This window comes from Paramisgurnus dabryanus, chromosome 21 (assembly GCF_030506205.2).
Source record: "Paramisgurnus dabryanus chromosome 21, PD_genome_1.1, whole genome shotgun sequence".
NCBI classification, from domain to species: domain Eukaryota; kingdom Metazoa; phylum Chordata; class Actinopteri; order Cypriniformes; family Cobitidae; genus Paramisgurnus; species Paramisgurnus dabryanus.
In genome coordinates, this window is record NC_133357.1 from 19,263,296 (window position 1) to 19,280,179 (window position 16,884).

At 38.1% G+C, this 16,884-nt stretch overlaps 1 protein-coding gene across 4 annotated transcripts in view; it reads right to left on the reverse strand.

The window, feature by feature from the left end:
- Positions 1-1,316: 1,316 nt before the first annotated feature.
- Positions 1,317-16,884, reverse strand: part of slco4a1 (solute carrier organic anion transporter family, member 4A1) — a 68,828-nt gene continuing 53,260 nt past the window's right edge. For all 4 annotated transcript variants that reach the window (XM_065286156.1, XM_065286157.2, XM_065286159.1 and 1 more), the window contains exons 2-12: positions 16,278-16,862; positions 15,808-16,180; positions 10,941-11,031; positions 10,557-10,678; positions 10,345-10,456; positions 9,516-9,670; positions 6,139-6,391; positions 5,733-5,895; positions 3,497-3,672; positions 3,043-3,256; positions 1,317-2,932 (exon numbers count right to left, since the gene is read on the reverse strand). In XM_065286156.1, the coding sequence (XP_065142228.1) occupies positions 2,768-2,932; positions 3,043-3,256; positions 3,497-3,672; positions 5,733-5,895; positions 6,139-6,391; positions 9,516-9,670; positions 10,345-10,456; positions 10,557-10,678; positions 10,941-11,031; positions 15,808-16,180; positions 16,278-16,685 (2,232 nt within the window). In that variant the 5' untranslated portion in view covers positions 16,686-16,862 and the 3' untranslated portion in view covers positions 1,317-2,767. The remainder of the gene's footprint in view (positions 2,933-3,042; positions 3,257-3,496; positions 3,673-5,732; positions 5,896-6,138; positions 6,392-9,515; positions 9,671-10,344; positions 10,457-10,556; positions 10,679-10,940; positions 11,032-15,807; positions 16,181-16,277; positions 16,863-16,884) is intronic.

Below are 16,884 nucleotides of genomic sequence, written 5' to 3' on the forward strand. Positions count from 1 at the left end.
TTTACATAAACTTTATGTTATTATACAACATCCAGAATGATCTGATTTGAACAGAACTGCATCACCATCTAGTGGTACAAATTAATGATAAACAGTGTAATGGGATCTAAAAGTCAAATCCAACCTGAAAAAAGAAGGGAGAAAAATAAAAAATATAGATATTAAAAGATCTGAAAACGTCTAACTTGAAAAAATAAAAGATTCAAGGACACTTATCAAATAAGTGTGACATTTTTGATATTATCTACTGTACTAATTTTCACATTTCTTTGCTTTTACTGCAATGTTTATGTTACATTGCTATACAAAAATAAAAAAATGAAATACAAAAGCAATTTTACTAGCGGTTTACACCCATACTGTACCTTCAGACACCATACTGTAAAAAGGATTTGTGGGTTCAACTTGAAGTAAGTTATCCAGTTGTCTAAAAATATTAGTTGATTTGACTCCAAAAAGTTTAAATAAGTTATTTATCATCTCAAAATTTTAAGACAACCAGGTAACTAACTTTTTTACAGTGCATTGTTTGTATATAGTCAGCAATAAAGAGACATTTTTGTTTTCTTTCTTTTTTGTATTTAGGTTGTTGCTACAACTTTTATCAAAACTTTTGCATAAAAAGTACTTAACAAAAAGTACCAAAAAACGAATTACATTGTTATGAGTAGAACAGTGGCAAGACATCTCAATTCACATGAAAAATATCAATAAAGACAATAACAGGCTCACTCCACACAATCCAGTCACCTAAAAGAGGATTTGTCATTTCTTTCAGCCATTACGGGTAAAAATACACATGACAGCAGCACACAAATACAATGACATGTCACAGTTATCTTGTCGCATGTTCAATTTAATTGTGCAAATATTTCATTTCTGAGTGCATTGTTTTCATTCATAGTTTGTCATGTATATATATATATTTTACATTAGGGAAAAGTAACAAAATAATAAGTTCCAGCTAATAAATAAATTCATTAGAACAAATGCATTAAAGGGATATTCACCCAAAAATGAAAATTTTGTCATCATTTACTCACTTTCATGTTGTTACAAACCTGTATAAATGTCTTTGTTCTGATGAACACAAAGGAAGATATTTTAAGAAATGTTTGTAAGCAAACCATTCATGGACCCCATTTACTTACATAGTATACTTTTTTCCTACTATGGAAGTGAATGGGGTCCACGAATGGTTTGGTTATAAACATTTCTCAATATATTTTCCTCTGTGTTCATCAGAACAAAGAACTGTATGTGGGTGTGTAACAAAATGAGGGTGAGCAAATGATGACAGAATTTTCATTTTTAAATAAATAAAAACCTCAATTGTAAAATTTCATTACTGAGGTTGTGATAAAAGCAAATTATGAAGCAGATATTAGTTATACTTTCTATATATTTGGCCTTTAGCAGCTTAATTGGTTAAATTAAACAGGGTGCTATGCTCAAACCACTGTCAAGAGTTGTGTGCTCTTTAATTTTAATTAATTGTACATGGATGAATTATGTTTTAACCATTTTTTTTGTCTCATTAAGACACAATGGATATTTTTCTGTATAATCTGATTGTGAAGTGCTTTCCATGAAGGTCCCATCATGGACAGTAAATACAGTACAAGTTTCTTTTTATGGAGCTCAGATGCAAAACCTTCTCAGTACGTCTGAAATGTTTTCTGTTATCAGTCTCTATTTCTGAATGGCCTGAGGCCAGGATTAAATGGATTTTAAGCTAAATGAATCAATGAACGTATAATACGTGCATTCGGTAACTATCATTATCTCATTTTTGACGGAGGCAGTGTTTAAAGGGCTTTTTGAAAAACGGCTCCATCTTAATCTCTCATTTACATCTCTGTGATCAGACATTAAGAAGCATCTCTGTCGTGAGGTGTATTTTGGCACATTTTTGTGATAACATGTGACCCTGCCTTTGAAATCCACGCTAAAGTCTCATCTTATTATGAGATTTGGAGCATCAAAGTTTGATATCAATGTTTGACATGAACTTAATCAATATTAAAGATATCAAGGTTATATTTTTTCAGAATGTTCTTGGCATATGCAGTATGATTTTATGTAGAAAACAGTATAGTAAATAAATGACTGTACCAGACAGACTGGATCACAAATGTGGTCAAATCAATTTAAATACAACAATTATGCAACTTTAATGGTGGCAGAATGTGAATCAGAATTGGTGTAATGTATGAAACGGAGTACAAAACTTGGCACATATTTCATTACTGTACATGGCTGAAAAGTTTGTTTCCATCAGTAAAGTGCAATTTAAAGAGATGAACGTTAAACATAATTAACAATGAAGATGTGTGAAATTTAATCTGTAAATTGTAATTGCGCCGATTGATGCTAAACTCTTAAGGCACAATTTCGTTCTGTTGTACTGTGGAAATTGAGTTTTATATATTAAGTGCTCTTTTCTGTATATGGCTTATTTAAAGTCATATGCTGGCATTTTCCATTTTGATTATTTCAATAAAAATGATCTCAGATTAAACTCACAAATGATGCATTTTCACAATAAGATTATGTTTGTCTCTGTAATGTTTTGTTTACATAACTCATATGCTCTGGTATGCTGAACATGTATATGAACGTGAAGGATATGATGGCCTCTTTAGTCGTAACAAACGTTCCTATCTAGAATGAAATCAGGTCGAAGGGGAGTTCAGGCTGGTGAGGAGATCTATGAGAGCATTGGTGCGTATGACACAACCGCAGTGTATTGGCTGTGTATCTGTGGTCATAACTGTGCGTGTGGGTTGGTGATGATCTCGGCGGGAACGTGTTTGATTGGCAGGTCTCTGTCTTGCCCGCTCGTGTCTGTGCTCTCGCAGCTGGTTTGAGGAGATTCAGGGGGAGGCTTATACAGAACAGCGGCCAGCAGAAAGAACAGGGAGCCTAAAACCTACATCACATACACAGAAAAACAAAACTTTACACAATCCAATAACTTTATGAAAATTATTTGATAAAGTATTGGCCTCATTGTGATATCACATTTTTGTTTTTATCTACCTTGTATATAATGCCAGCGATGAGTGAGTACTGACTCATGGATGAGTTGTGGTATAAATAGCAAGAGCCGTATTCCCCACACTTCTCCTCCCACAGGAGGCAGGAGATGTCGATCATTGACCCAAATGCTATAGGGCCCGGGATCCCACCTAGAGTCCTTACAACAATCCACTGGATGCCAAGTCCAAATGATCTTTGACTGTCAGGAACACACCTACAGGGTAAAACAGAGAACGGGGTTAGAATGAAATGAATTTTTCAGAAACCTCGTGTGTAAGCCTTAAAGGCTGAAGTGTGGTACTTTTTGTTATGCGTACGTGCATGCGCAATATTACAGAGATCTGTATTCCTACAACTCATCCTATACACAACTCAACTACATACAGAAAATTACCTTACAGTGCACATAATACACAAACAGATTGAACAGATAAAGCGAGTGTGTGCGTTGTACCTCAGTGTGGCAGTAAGTGCAGGGATACTGCAGAGGAAGGTGAAGAAGATGACGACAAAGAGGAAGCTGAGGAAGGCTGGCATGTGATTGCAGGACGAAACACACTTTCCTTCTTCAGCAAAGCCCACCTCATCCCATGACACATTTCCTGCCACACAGCTACAGCCAGAATACACCTACAAATGCAGAAACATGAAGACATGAACATACTTATTCATATATTATGTTCTGGGTCAATTTCACCCGTTTTGATATTTAAGCTGTCGGAAAAAAAGAGTTAACCTTTTGCTCTTGAAATTTTGTGACTTTTTCTCATTTATGGACATGAACATGCTTGCAAAGTTTGGGGAAGCTGATATGTTTTGAAGTGTACCCAACTAATTTTGTAACGATTTTGATGTTCGCGGGTCAATTTGACCCACATTTTTTTGTTTCAAAGCAACTGTACAGACCCAAATAAAATATATGTTTTCAGTGTTTGTTGCTATATTGGAGTTTTACTATCCTAAACGTGGGTAAAAATGCTTCTCCTCACCCTTTTACAGTACTGAAAAGACTTTTACAGACACAGATGGTAAAAGTGAGCTATCATTTCTATTTACAATGTATATGAAATACTACTCAAGTTATCTTTTTCTTCCAGACATTTTGTCACTTTCTCATTTAGGGCCACGAACATGCATGCAAAGTTAGGATATACTGATGTGTTTTGAAATATTTTTTTTAACACAAATAATGATTTTATTACGATTTTAATGTTCGCGGGTCAATTTGACCAATATATTTTGTTCCAAGGAAACTGTATAGATACAAATTAAAGTCAATATCCTTAAAAAAATCCAGATAATTTACTCACCATCATGTCATCCAAAATGGTGATGTCTTTCTTTGTTCAGTCGAGAAGAAATTATGTTTTTTGAGGAAAACATTCCAGGATTTTTCTCATTTTAATGGACTTTATGGACCCCAACACGTAACAGTTTTAATGTAGTTTAAAATTGCATTTTCAAAGGACTCTAAACGATCCCAAACGAGGCATAAGGGTCTTATCTAGCGTAACGATTGTCATTTTTGACAAGAAAAACAAAAAATTTGCACTTTTAAACCACAACTTCTCGCCTATCTCCGGCCCTGTGACGCGGCAGCGCGACCTCACGTAATTGCGTTATGACGTCGAAAAGTCACGTGTTACATATATGAAACGCACATTTGCTGACAATTTTAAACAATAAACTGACACAAAGACATTAATAAGTATCATTCGACATACAACAAGTCGGAACGGTCCTCTTTCTCCACACTTGTAAACACTGGGGCGTAGTTTTCGCATACGTAACTTTGACATGACTACGTATTGCGAGAGGTCGCGATGGCGCTTTACAGGACCGGAGATAGACGAGAAGTTGTTGTTTAAAAGTGCATTTTTTTTATTTTTCTTGTCAAAAATGACAATCGTTTCGCTAGATAAGACCCTCGTAGTTATGCCTCGTTTGGGATCATTTATCATAGTCCTTTGAAACTCAGTTGAAACAGCAATCAAAAAGTCCATTAAAATGAGAAAAATCCTGGAATGTTTTCCTTTAAAAAAACATAATTTCTTCTCAACTGAACAAAGAAGCTTAATTTCATTGTTCAGCAATATAAAATTGTTTATTTACGATGTTTTAAACATAGGTATGTTAAATCAAACATGTTGAATTTAAATGTAAAGTTTATTTTCAACATTTGTTAAAACAAACATGTTAAAAATTGTGGTTAAATGCATTTTTATCATACTTTTTAATATTAATTGTTTGTAATGTGTCAAATATTGATACTAAAATAGTCCTGTTCATACCTAATTCTTTCTTGTTTTTCATGATGTGATGTTTAGTGAACTGCATTGAATCCAATGCGAGTCAATTTGACCCGCTCCATCAAAATCGTCACAAAAATCAAACACAATTCAAGGGTTAAAGGGACCATATCATACAATTCATACTTTTACTTTGGAATCCACTTTTAACCTTAGGTAAGCATTGTACAGAAACAAGTGTCCTGCTAACTTACGTGTTGGCTTAAAAAAATACGTCATCCCTGTATCAAGCTCTTTACTGTATGTTGCTATATTATTGGCATTGATAATGCCTGCTTATGACCATCTGTGTTATAAAATGACCCCCTTAATGCAACATTTAAAATAACAGTATTGTTATGAGTCTTAAGTGAGATGAGCTGTCGCAGGTGTGTTTTGTACCTGTCTGCCTTTGGCGCTGTATGTGTGGTTGATGGAGCTGCAGCCAGCGTGGCAGGGAGAGAAATACATCACTCCATCTGCACCGCACACAGGGTTAAACAGCTCCTTAACACAGTGACATCCCACGTTACAGCTCACGGTCAGGTTGCCCAGCTCTGAGATGCTGTGAGAGAGATAATCTCCAATTTAAATAAATTAAAATCTCAGTCCAATAAGGTGTTAATACATTTGTTCCTGCTGTAAGTGTGAATGTCAATCAATACATGTACACATGTTAGACATAAATAAAGATGATGCGCTTTAAAACATGACTGGGAAAGAAACTGTTACAGTAATAATAAAAAAGCTAAATGAAATTCATGAATCAAAGAGCCTGAAATGCAGTAGATGATGTTGTGTTCAGTACCTGCTGTTGTGAATTTCTGTCTGTAGGTAGGGGGCGCTGTAGTGGTGGTTTTTTAGGTTGCTGTTGTAAGGGACCGTCACACCAGCCATCGGCACATTAGGACAGTGTAGGAGAAAGATGAAGATAGCAGACAGGCTGACCAGTGCACACACCATGCAGAATCGAATTATACCTCTGCAACGGAGGTTGAGCTTATTTACAATGTATCCACCAAGAAATGTACCACCTCCACCTGCCGGTACCACCATATAGCCTAGAATAAACAGAGAAAACTTTTAGATGTACAGTAGTTGTTTTTGGACACAATACACAAAATGTGTTCACTCCCTGGACCAGAAAACCAGAGTTAAGAAGCAGGGGTATATTTATAGCAATAGCCAGAAATTCATGGTATTAGCCAAATTTATAGACAAAATAACTACAACAGCAAAAACAATACGCATGTGTGTCATATTAAAATCTGTATATACAGTAAAGTACTGTATAAAAGAGCAGTATGGTACAAGAAAAGCGGTTACAGTTACACAGAGGTATTTTGCTAGGGAATGTCCTAGAAAAGCTTTTGGTCAGCAAAATGATCGAATATACCATTGTTCAATAAATGTTTAAAAAATATTTTAAAAAGACATGTTAAAAACGGCTCTGGCAAAGTAAAAGTTTACAGTCAATTTTCAACACTAAAATACTGTTTTCATGTTAAAAGGTTTAGTTCTGTAGTTAACAATGCATTGTGGACTGCTTAAAATAAAGCAACAAGACAGATGCCCTAAACAGTAAGTTGATGTTTAAAATTACAGGACACTACAGTATTTTTGGAAAGTGCCAAAAATGACTGGGGAATTTGGTCAGAAGCTTTAAAGGTGACATAGAATGATTGAACGGGTATTTATCCTTGTTCTGTGATCTGACATGTAGACAACATTTTTTGTTTGGGTCTGTAATGCCTTAGAAGCTTCCTAAAAACCTCTCTCAGATAGCTCTATTAGGTTGGGGGATTTTAAACAAGTGGTTTTGCACCTATTTGGCTCCCCCTACTGGCTTAACTTGCAATCTCATTACTGATTGGCTGACTTTGCTGCCACTCAAAAAAATTAGCCAATTATTTTAAAGTGGAGGGGCAGTGAGATGCCTGTGATGTCATAAGCATCAGTTTTTCAGATTGGGACGTTTTCTGGCTGACTTTTCTAAAAGAGGAATTTCTATGAGACTTTTACTCATACTTTTAAACTTGGAGTTTCGGGTAGTATCCCGAGCACAAAATGAACTACAAATATCTGCTTTACGGCATACGTCACTTCCTCCACTTCCTCAAATTCGGATGTGAGAGCTCAACTATTTATTTTCCTGATGTTTTTGTCATGGCCGAAGCAGCAACTAAGTTTTGTCGAAGGAGACCAGAAAGAGAAAACGGGAGGAGTGACAGAATAAAAAGAAGGAGGAGAATCAATATTGGGCCAGCGCTCACTGGCGTGAACCAAAGGAGGAGGAGGGGTTTCTGACCGATGCTGATTTGGCCGTCATGCTTTTGAACTAGTAAGTAATGTTATGTTGCTTGCAAAGTCCTGTCTGGTGCCCGAACACTATTGAACATTATATTTTACAGGAGGCTACTTGAAGAGTGTAGAGAGAGACATATATCACGTGATGCTGTGGCGCAGTGGCAGCGTCATGGACCTACAACACGGCCGATATGGTTCGATTCCCCTTTAAGGCAATTTTTTAAATATAAACTTTACCGTTACAACAGCCTTGTAAATGTGAGCTACGTGATTTTTTGGCGTTTGAAAAAATAAAACCCAAGAAATTATATTTATGACATACTGGAAGGCACACTTTTGGCGCTTTTCCATTGCATAGTACCCCACGGTTTAGTTTAGTTTGGGTCGGGTCAGTTTACTGTTGGGAGCTTTTCCATTGGGTGCAGTACGTAGTACCCGATACTTTTTTTCGTACCACCTCGGTTGGGGTTCCAAGCGACCCGAGCTGATACCAAACGTGACGCGAAAACACTGTAGATCACTGATTGGTCTGAGAGAATCGTCACGTCATCGCTATAATGTAAATATTAGCTTTAGCTTACTGCTAGCTTGCGCTGTCTCAAGCAAACATGTTGTTATCTGTGTTCTGCTATAAGTTTCCAAACACCCTTTAAGCGATGAAAAACATCCGCAGGTTGACAATCCGGGACACCATAACAGTTTTTTCCAGACTTACAGTTTGTGGCGGCACATTCGCGACGTGCACGTCTGCATTATATATGCTTAAATGCAACTTGAATGAGGCTCAGCGGAGCGCCGTCGACTGATGCCACGGGTCGGGTGTTTGAACAGAAACTGTCATGTGAGACAGAGGTAGTTATAAACGCGATGTGCAAACATCTATTTGTGGTGGCCAATTTTTATTTTGTGGCAGACTGAGAAATAAATGAATGTATGGGAATGTACAACAACGCTCTCACGTGTATGATGTCACAGCAGTAGGCAGCGTAAATATAACGACACGCCTATAATCCCTCCCACTCCGAAGTGATACTAAACTCGATGGAAAAGCTAACCACGCCAAAGTGAGGTGAGCTGACCCGACCCAAACTAAACTAAACCGTGGAGTACTATGCAATGGAAAAGCGCCATTTGTGACCTAAAGAGTTGTCTTCTTTTCCTTTGCAACAGTGCTGCGGCGCTTGTGGCCTCTAGGGGCACTAGATGTGAAAAATACATGTCTAGCACCCCCTAGTGGCCAAAAAGTTCCACGGTGTGCCTTTAAGCCAATTGTAGTCCGGTTTAAAACATAACAAACATGTGTTTAGGCCTACTTTGTCTGGTGTTAAACTAACATGTCATGTTGATATCTGCATTGCAAGGTGTGAGACTTTAACGGCCTTTACTCTCATTTGAAAACACACATTAGAGAGAGGAAAAAAGTTGTGTGTCCTTACAGACACTGTAGCAAGAGCTTTGCACTTTTATCCACATACACATCACACATGAGTCGGAAACATAAAAATGGTGCTGTAAAAAAACAATGTGTTGTTTAACTCTAGGGGAGCTGAAAAATCAGCATATTTTCAAAAAAAGTGGTAGTAAATTTTTACGGTAGTAAATTTACAAAACATCTCCATGAAACATGATCTTAAATTAATATCCTAATGATCTTTAGCATTAAAAAAGGCAATTTTCTCATTATTTATATTTTTGCACCCTCAGATTCCAGGTTTTTAAATAGTTGCATCTCGGCCAAATATTGTCCTATCCTAATAAACCATTCAGATGATGTGTAAATCTCAATTGAACAAAATTGACCCTTACGATCTTGGTTTTTATGGTTCAGGGTCACATAATAAAAATGTAAGCTTGCAGAGAGGGTGCAGTGATTCATACCAAACCAAGTCGCTGCCTCTGATGCGCTGAGATTAAACTGAGATTCAAGAAATTTGGGGCCAAATGTGGACATCCCAGCTATAAGTGTTGCCTCTGTGGCCCCAGCCAGACACAGAAAGATGAAAGTAGGGTTCTTTAAAAGAAACAACATGGATCTAGAGAGAAAAGTGGAATAAAAAAGCACAAAAGATAAGAATGTTTTTACAAACTTTTACACTGAAATGTAATCTAAATGTACGAAAAATGAAAGAGCAACTTAAACCACACATACTATAATTAATAACATACTAAAATATAACAATAAATTATTAAAATAGTGTTTAATATGTTCATGTAGTTTTACTTACTTATACAGATGCATATAATAAATTATGGGGTAATTTTCACTATTCCTTTAAACGGCCTTTAAAAGTGGATGTTTGACAAAACTGCAGGAGGTTTCGTATTTCATTGTCCAAATAAAATCTACCAAATTAAAATCGACAGCCTGATCTTTTGAACATGGCAGTTTGTCGAGTTAGCAAGAGTGAAGCGTCAGTAAACTGTGCTAATTCTCTGTATTGCACAAAAGTCATCAAGGGACCCATAACATCTCTGAATTCGCTGAACTTCACAAACTAGATAATTACAGTCTTGGCCTTTTTCTGTCAAGAGTGTACAAATATACACATGACAGCTACTTTAATAGACAGCGTGATACTGTTTAACTAATGTGGCTGACAAACCACATACTGTGCATTTACATTTCTGCATGTTACAATAAAGTGCATTCACGGTCCTATACAAAGTATGTACAGTAAAAATAAATGTACTTGTGTTTATATTGTACCTGGGCATGTCCTTTACGGTTTTGCCAAACTGAGGATCAGATGCTGTGACCTGGCTGCCATCTTTCAGCTGGTGAGCCTCAGAAACGCGCATGGCCACATATCTCTGAGAGCCTGCGTGATAGAGAACACAGAAAAAAAGGCAATAAGATACATACTGTTTGTGCTGTAAAGGTGGACTTTTTTTAAATGGTGCTTGTGAGTAGTACTGTACCTGGTAACTGGCGTGGGTAACCCAGTATAGGCAGAGCAATAAGCAGAGCTGCTGCCCCTCCTGCTAGAAAACCGATCCACCAGGCCCCAACCCACATTGGGTTCTCAGGAGTCAGCTCTGTCCTGATAGAGATAAACATTATCACAGTTATTTAAATTACACTGGCAGTCAAAAAGTGTCTTGAAGAGGTTTTGCTCATAAATGCATGTAAAATAAAGTAATGTGAACTTGAGATTTTTATACTGTTGGTAAGCTGCCCACTATGCGCTGCCCACACAGCTGGTGTGAAGGCACAATGGTCAAAAAAGCTGATGTTGGCTTTAGACTTTTGAACAGTACTGTATAGAATCAGTTTTCCCAGGTGACCTGTTAGTAGCCACTTACGTCTGGTCGATCTCTGTGTACATGTTGAGAAAGATTCCACCCAGCAGGTATCCGGCTGCTGGTCCCACAATGGCAGCCGTGTAGAAGATGCCTGGGAAAACACATCACATGTGAGGTCTACAATAGGTGTCTGTACCACCCTTTTACTGCCTGCCGAGTCATATAAAAAGCTGGTCTGGGTTCACACTGGTTCATGTTTTCTTAATTTTGATCAAAAGCCCATTGATCATCAAGTGAGATCCAGTTTGAATTTCCAGTGCCTATGTCTGAAGAGGAGGCAAGCAGGGCAGCAATTGTCTTCGATGGCCTTTGAAAATTGGACGGTGGAGAGAGAAACAATTGAAGGAGGTTTTATTGATGTCTGAGGTGGAAGCCAGTGGAGCATACTGATAAAGACAAAAGAAACGTCTAGGTGTGCCGATGAATGAATGGGACAAAATTACAGGGTTCACTGAGGTCATTCTGATGTGATATATAACATAATTCAAACGCATTTTAGTTGTGTGCTGTTAGACCGCCTACAGTTGACAAATAAAACGCACCCTCTGATAAAATTAAGTATAATTCAATTTTGTCACTATGTTAGCAGTATGACATCTGATGTATACTGTTGTGGTGTAAATGCACCAGTAATGTCTTTCAGATTTGCATAGACATTAATTATTTTATAAATTCCTCCTCACAGGTCTTGCTACACTTACTACAATAAAAGCTTGTTTGGTTGTTCATAGTGAAACAGAGGCTCTATTATACTCTCGCAATGCGACGCAAGTGTCTTTTGCTGGTTTCAACCCGGCACAATTATAATTTTCACGTTTAGCGCCACGTTGTTTAAATAGCAAAATGCATTTGCGCCCAATTTTGCCAAGGTGTGTTCAGGTGCATTGTTGGCGCGTTGCTATTTTGAGGCCATCTAAAACCTGGTCTAAAGACGATGGCACAATATTGTTTTTGTTATTTAATGAGCGCGTTAGTAATATAAACAGGACGACATCACGCATTTGGTTATCACATGGATGCGCAGCAGCACATAAACGTTTTAAAATATGAAAAATCTAAGGATTTAAATGTAAAAGATTATTATTGAGTCTCTTGGACGCAAATGAGAACTGATTATGAGACGTTAGAAAGTGTAAAGAGCTGCTTCACCTGTAGCCAAGTAAGTAAGTAAATGTTTTGCTTTAAACAAATGCAAATATTGCATATATGTGACCCGTCACGGAAACCAGGGACGCAAGTCGGCAGCACAAGTTTCGAGAAAATGAGAAACAAAGTTTTTTTTTCAAAATTTGTGATTTTCGTTTTATTGCAGAATCTGTTAGTTGAGATCACGAAGAAGCCTCTCCATGTTTGAGATAGTAGTTTTTGTATATTTAAAAGCGTACATTTTGCGGTTAAAATAGGCTTGTTTTTCCGGAGATTCTAGCGTGCAGCGGGGGGCGTCATTGTCTGTGTGTATATTTACATACTGTATAAGCTTTTGTTTTCGCCTCCGCCCCCAAAAAGAACAGCGTGACTACTAAATAAGGATAGTTCGCCCAAAAATGAAAATAATGTAATTAATGACTCACCCTTATGTCGTTCTAAACTCGGATGACCTCCGTTCATCTTCGGAACACAGTTTAAGATGTTTTATCGTTAGATTTAGTCCGAGAGCTTTCTATCCCCTTCATTGAAAATATATGTATGGTTTCCATGTCCAGAAATGTAATAAAACATCATCAAAGTAGTCCATGTGACATCAGTGGGTCAGTAAGATTGTGTTGATGCATCGAAAATATAGTTTGGTCCAAAAATAGCAGAATTACGACTTTATTCAGCATTGTCTTCTCTTCAGGCTCGAGCGTGAAGTCACGTGACTGTAGTGGGCTGCCCTGTTCCTCAGACATGTTTGCTAAGTTTTTTTTTTCAAACTTATAGCGTGCGTCTCCCCAGACTGTAAAGCTCGGGCGCACAAAACAAAAGAAAAATAAAAGAAGCTGGGGCGGAACAAATAACAGTCAGCCGCATCGTACGTCAGCCGCATCACTGACTTTATGCGGTGCCGCAGTAGGATGACGTCAAAGTACCGCGAGAGCGCTTCAAGAAATCTCACGGAGTAGTTTAATTTCGACTCGCTCTCGCGGTACTTTGACGTCATCTCTATGTCAGTTCTTGCAGCGCAGCATGAGTCCAAACACACAGAAGTTACACAGATATCGTTGTATTCTTCATATAATTGGCTACATGTTTTGTCTATCAATATTTTCCACGAAGTCATTGGCTGATGGAGGAACGAGCGAGCCATTGGTAACATCTCTAAAGGATGTCACGTTTTCGACGGCGCTGTTTGGATGATCTATTATTATACTTCCCTATTATATAAATGTTTTGAGGCGCACTCTCTTTAAAATTGAATCAATTACTCTCCCTACATAATTTATTTTATAAAACACTGTTGATATATGTATTCTAGAGGCTTAGACCTTTCCAATAATATATAGTTTGTTGTGATATACATAAAATTTATATAGAAAAAATTGACGTAACTTAGGTGTCCCGTGAGCGGGACAGCGCCACTTAAGGAGTTTAAATACAAACTTTGAAGGCGGGTTCATGTGTTTAAAGGAGTGTAAGCTCATATACCCTTACATGTTACGATTTAAATAGTCTTCAGATTGTATATTATATTGTATTACCAGACATTCATGCGAAATCTGATGTAAACAATCTATATTTCACGGATTATACGCATTTGTGGACAAATATGGTCATTGGATAATCTGAAACAGACCGGATTCGACTTGTGATCCCCACAAAGGTAAAAAGAGTCATGTTTATTTTTGCGTGTTGTCATTTGGTCATAAAATACTACATATGTAGTATTAGGTTTTACAGGGGGCATGGCTTAGCTAAATGAGATGTAAATGAGCCCTTTTGTCTCTCCCAGCTGAAAAGAAGAGTCCCTTTCGTCTCGATTTTCTCGGTTTGAGTATTTCTGAGTTCCTATATTCAAATGGCCACAACTTCTCCAAATCTTATCAAATTTCCATGTGTCACACATCGTTGGAAAGCTTAGAAACTGCACTTTCAGAATATGTGAATAACTCAAAATGCCCAGATCCGACTTGTGTCCCTACTTTCCGTGACTGGTCACATATATATATTTTTTTAATGCTACCCACGGATTTATTGTATATAATAACTTTGTAACTGTGGATATGGTGAGATGAGAACCATTTTTAAGCAATGCTTTTAAAAGCACTCACGGGGCTGTCCAAGAGCTGAAGGCTCTCCACACATTTGTAAATTCTTTATCTCTTGTTTGTTACAAATAAAGTATTTTTAAAGTACAAACCTTTTTTTTGCATATTTGTGATACTTGAGATAACATAGATCATGTAGGCTATCCATTCATTTACAGCAATTGAAAGCCTGCTAATTTTACTTCTTTCTCCACTTATTTTTTCAAATTCCGCTTCCTAAATAGGGATTAGGCATTGCGCCAGGTGCAACTTGCTTTTAAAGGGGATGAAAGCTGAGACTCTCATTGGTTTATTGCACGTTACGCCCAAAACACATCCATCACTTATTACGAGAATAGGAACAGCCCATTTAGGCAGTGCACTTGGCACCTAAACTATTTTTCTCATCGTTAAATTAGCAAAAGGTAAATCGGACACGCCCGTTTAGACCGTGCACTTTAGACAATGCTCTTATATTGTTAAAATAGGGCCCAGAGAGTGTCAATAGTCAGTCATTACAAACATTAGTCTAATGCACCATTTAAGAAAGCCTGTTTTGAATGAAAGAAAGATTTTTTGAATGCTGAAAGATTGACGCAATTGGTCTGTGAGTTAAATCATTTTTGTCCTAAAATCATAAATAAAAAGTGTTAACAACCTATTACCATCATGTATTTACACACGGCCATTTGTGACTTGCCATCTGCCATGTGTGTCTTTGAAATCCAGGCTGAGGTCGGGTAATCTAATTTTGAGATTAGGAGCATCAAAGTGTGATTTCACTCATGGATTTCACTTTAATTTCAATCTTTCTCAGTCAATATTACAGAAATCAAGCTTATATTTTCAAAGAATGTTCTTTATGCAAGATGATTTTATGTTAAAGGAATAGTCTACTCATTTTCAATATTAAACTATGTTATTACCTTAACTAAGAATTGTTGATACATCCCTCTATCATCTGTGTGCGTGCACGTAAGCGCTGGAGCGGGCTGCGACACTTCAATAGCATTTAGCTTAGCCCCATTCATTCAACGTTTTTCCTATTTAAGACGAGTAGTTATACGAGCAAGTCTGGTGGTACAAAATAAAACGTAGCGCTTTTCTAAGCGGATTTAAAAGAGGAACTATATTTTATGGCGTAATAACACTTTTGGGAGTACTTCGACTCGCCTGAAAAATCCGCTCCCCTTCTACCTCTCATAATGGGAGAGGGAGGGTGTTACTGCGCCGAGTTGAAGTACTCCCAAAAGTGCTGTTCCGCCATACAATATAGTTCCTCTTTTAAATCCGCTTAGAAAAGCGCTACGTTTTATTTTGTACCACCAAACTTGCTCGTATAACTACTCGTCTTAAATAGGAAAACGTTGATGTGTTTGGTCACTTCTAACTTTATCTCTGATTGGTAACATTGAATGAATTGGGCTAAGCTAAATGCTATCGAAGTGTCGCAGCGCGCCCCAGCGCTTACGTGCACACACACAGATGATAGAGGGATGTATCAACTCTTCTTAGTTAAGGTAATAACATAGTTTAATATTGAAAATGAGTAGACTATTCCTTTAACAGTATATCACAAAAAGGGTTTTCACAGACATACCCTTTTTTCCTAAAAATAAGTATAGTGTTCAAGGGTCACTCACCTATATATACAGGTGCGTAGTTTGACTTCACATTCTCATCTAAGTATGTGACCCCAAGTGTGTACAAAGGAGTCGCACCAACACCATGAAGAAACTGGCCCAGCATAAAGACGAATCGGTAAGCCGAGAGCCCGCCTTGCTCGTCGTCACATGTCTCCGTGTGATTGCCCGAGCAAAGTCCCATGCGCTCCGGAACTCTCACCTGATACGCCGGCGTAGTAAAATGGGGCAGGGCAAAGACCAGTGACCCCAGTGCCATGATCAGCACACCCCAGCCCAGCCATCGTGGCTTATGGCCAGTACCACCAAAGTAGCTTACAAACGTCAGGCACACACAAGCGGCGATGTCGTAGGAGCTGGCGATAAGTCCTGCCTGAACGGACAACACAAAAACACATTTCATTAGTAAGGTTAAGAAACATCATCATCTGTAGCATTCGGGGAAAATTTAATGCACACTGAAAACTGACCTGGTAGCTGCGCAGGTCGAAGCGTCTTTCGATTGAGGTGATGACAGTGTTGATAAAGCCATTGATGATCATGCCTTGGAGGAAGGAGGCCACACAGAGGAAGAAGAGAACCCAGCGTGGAGTATTGAATGTCTGGATAAACCGGGGAGTCAGTGCTCCCCATCCACACAGATTTTCTGTGACCGTGGGGACAAACTTTACTCTAAGTGGTGGCTCTGTGAGATCAATGCCGAGTTTGCCAGTGTTTTGGATTATGGTGCTGGCATCTTCGAATGGACTTCTTGGACCAGAGCCCTGGGACTCCACAGGGCTTGGAGTATCTAGATTGGGTCCCGGGCGGCTGTTATGTAAATCCAGAAGCTCTCGTCTGGAGCTAAAGGAAGTGTCATTGTTCAACAGGTGGGGCATGGCCCCAAGGGGGGCACAGTTAGGGACTTGTAAAAATGAATCAGGAAATACTTTACACAGTAAAGCTTGATTCTGTGTCCAGCTGTGCACAGTTGAAAAGATGTCTGCCCAAAGATGTTTCCAGTTTATACTGAGGATGGCCAAAGTCCAAAAGTGTACTTCTTGTAAAGCTTAATTCTGTAAAGAGGTGGAAGAGAGA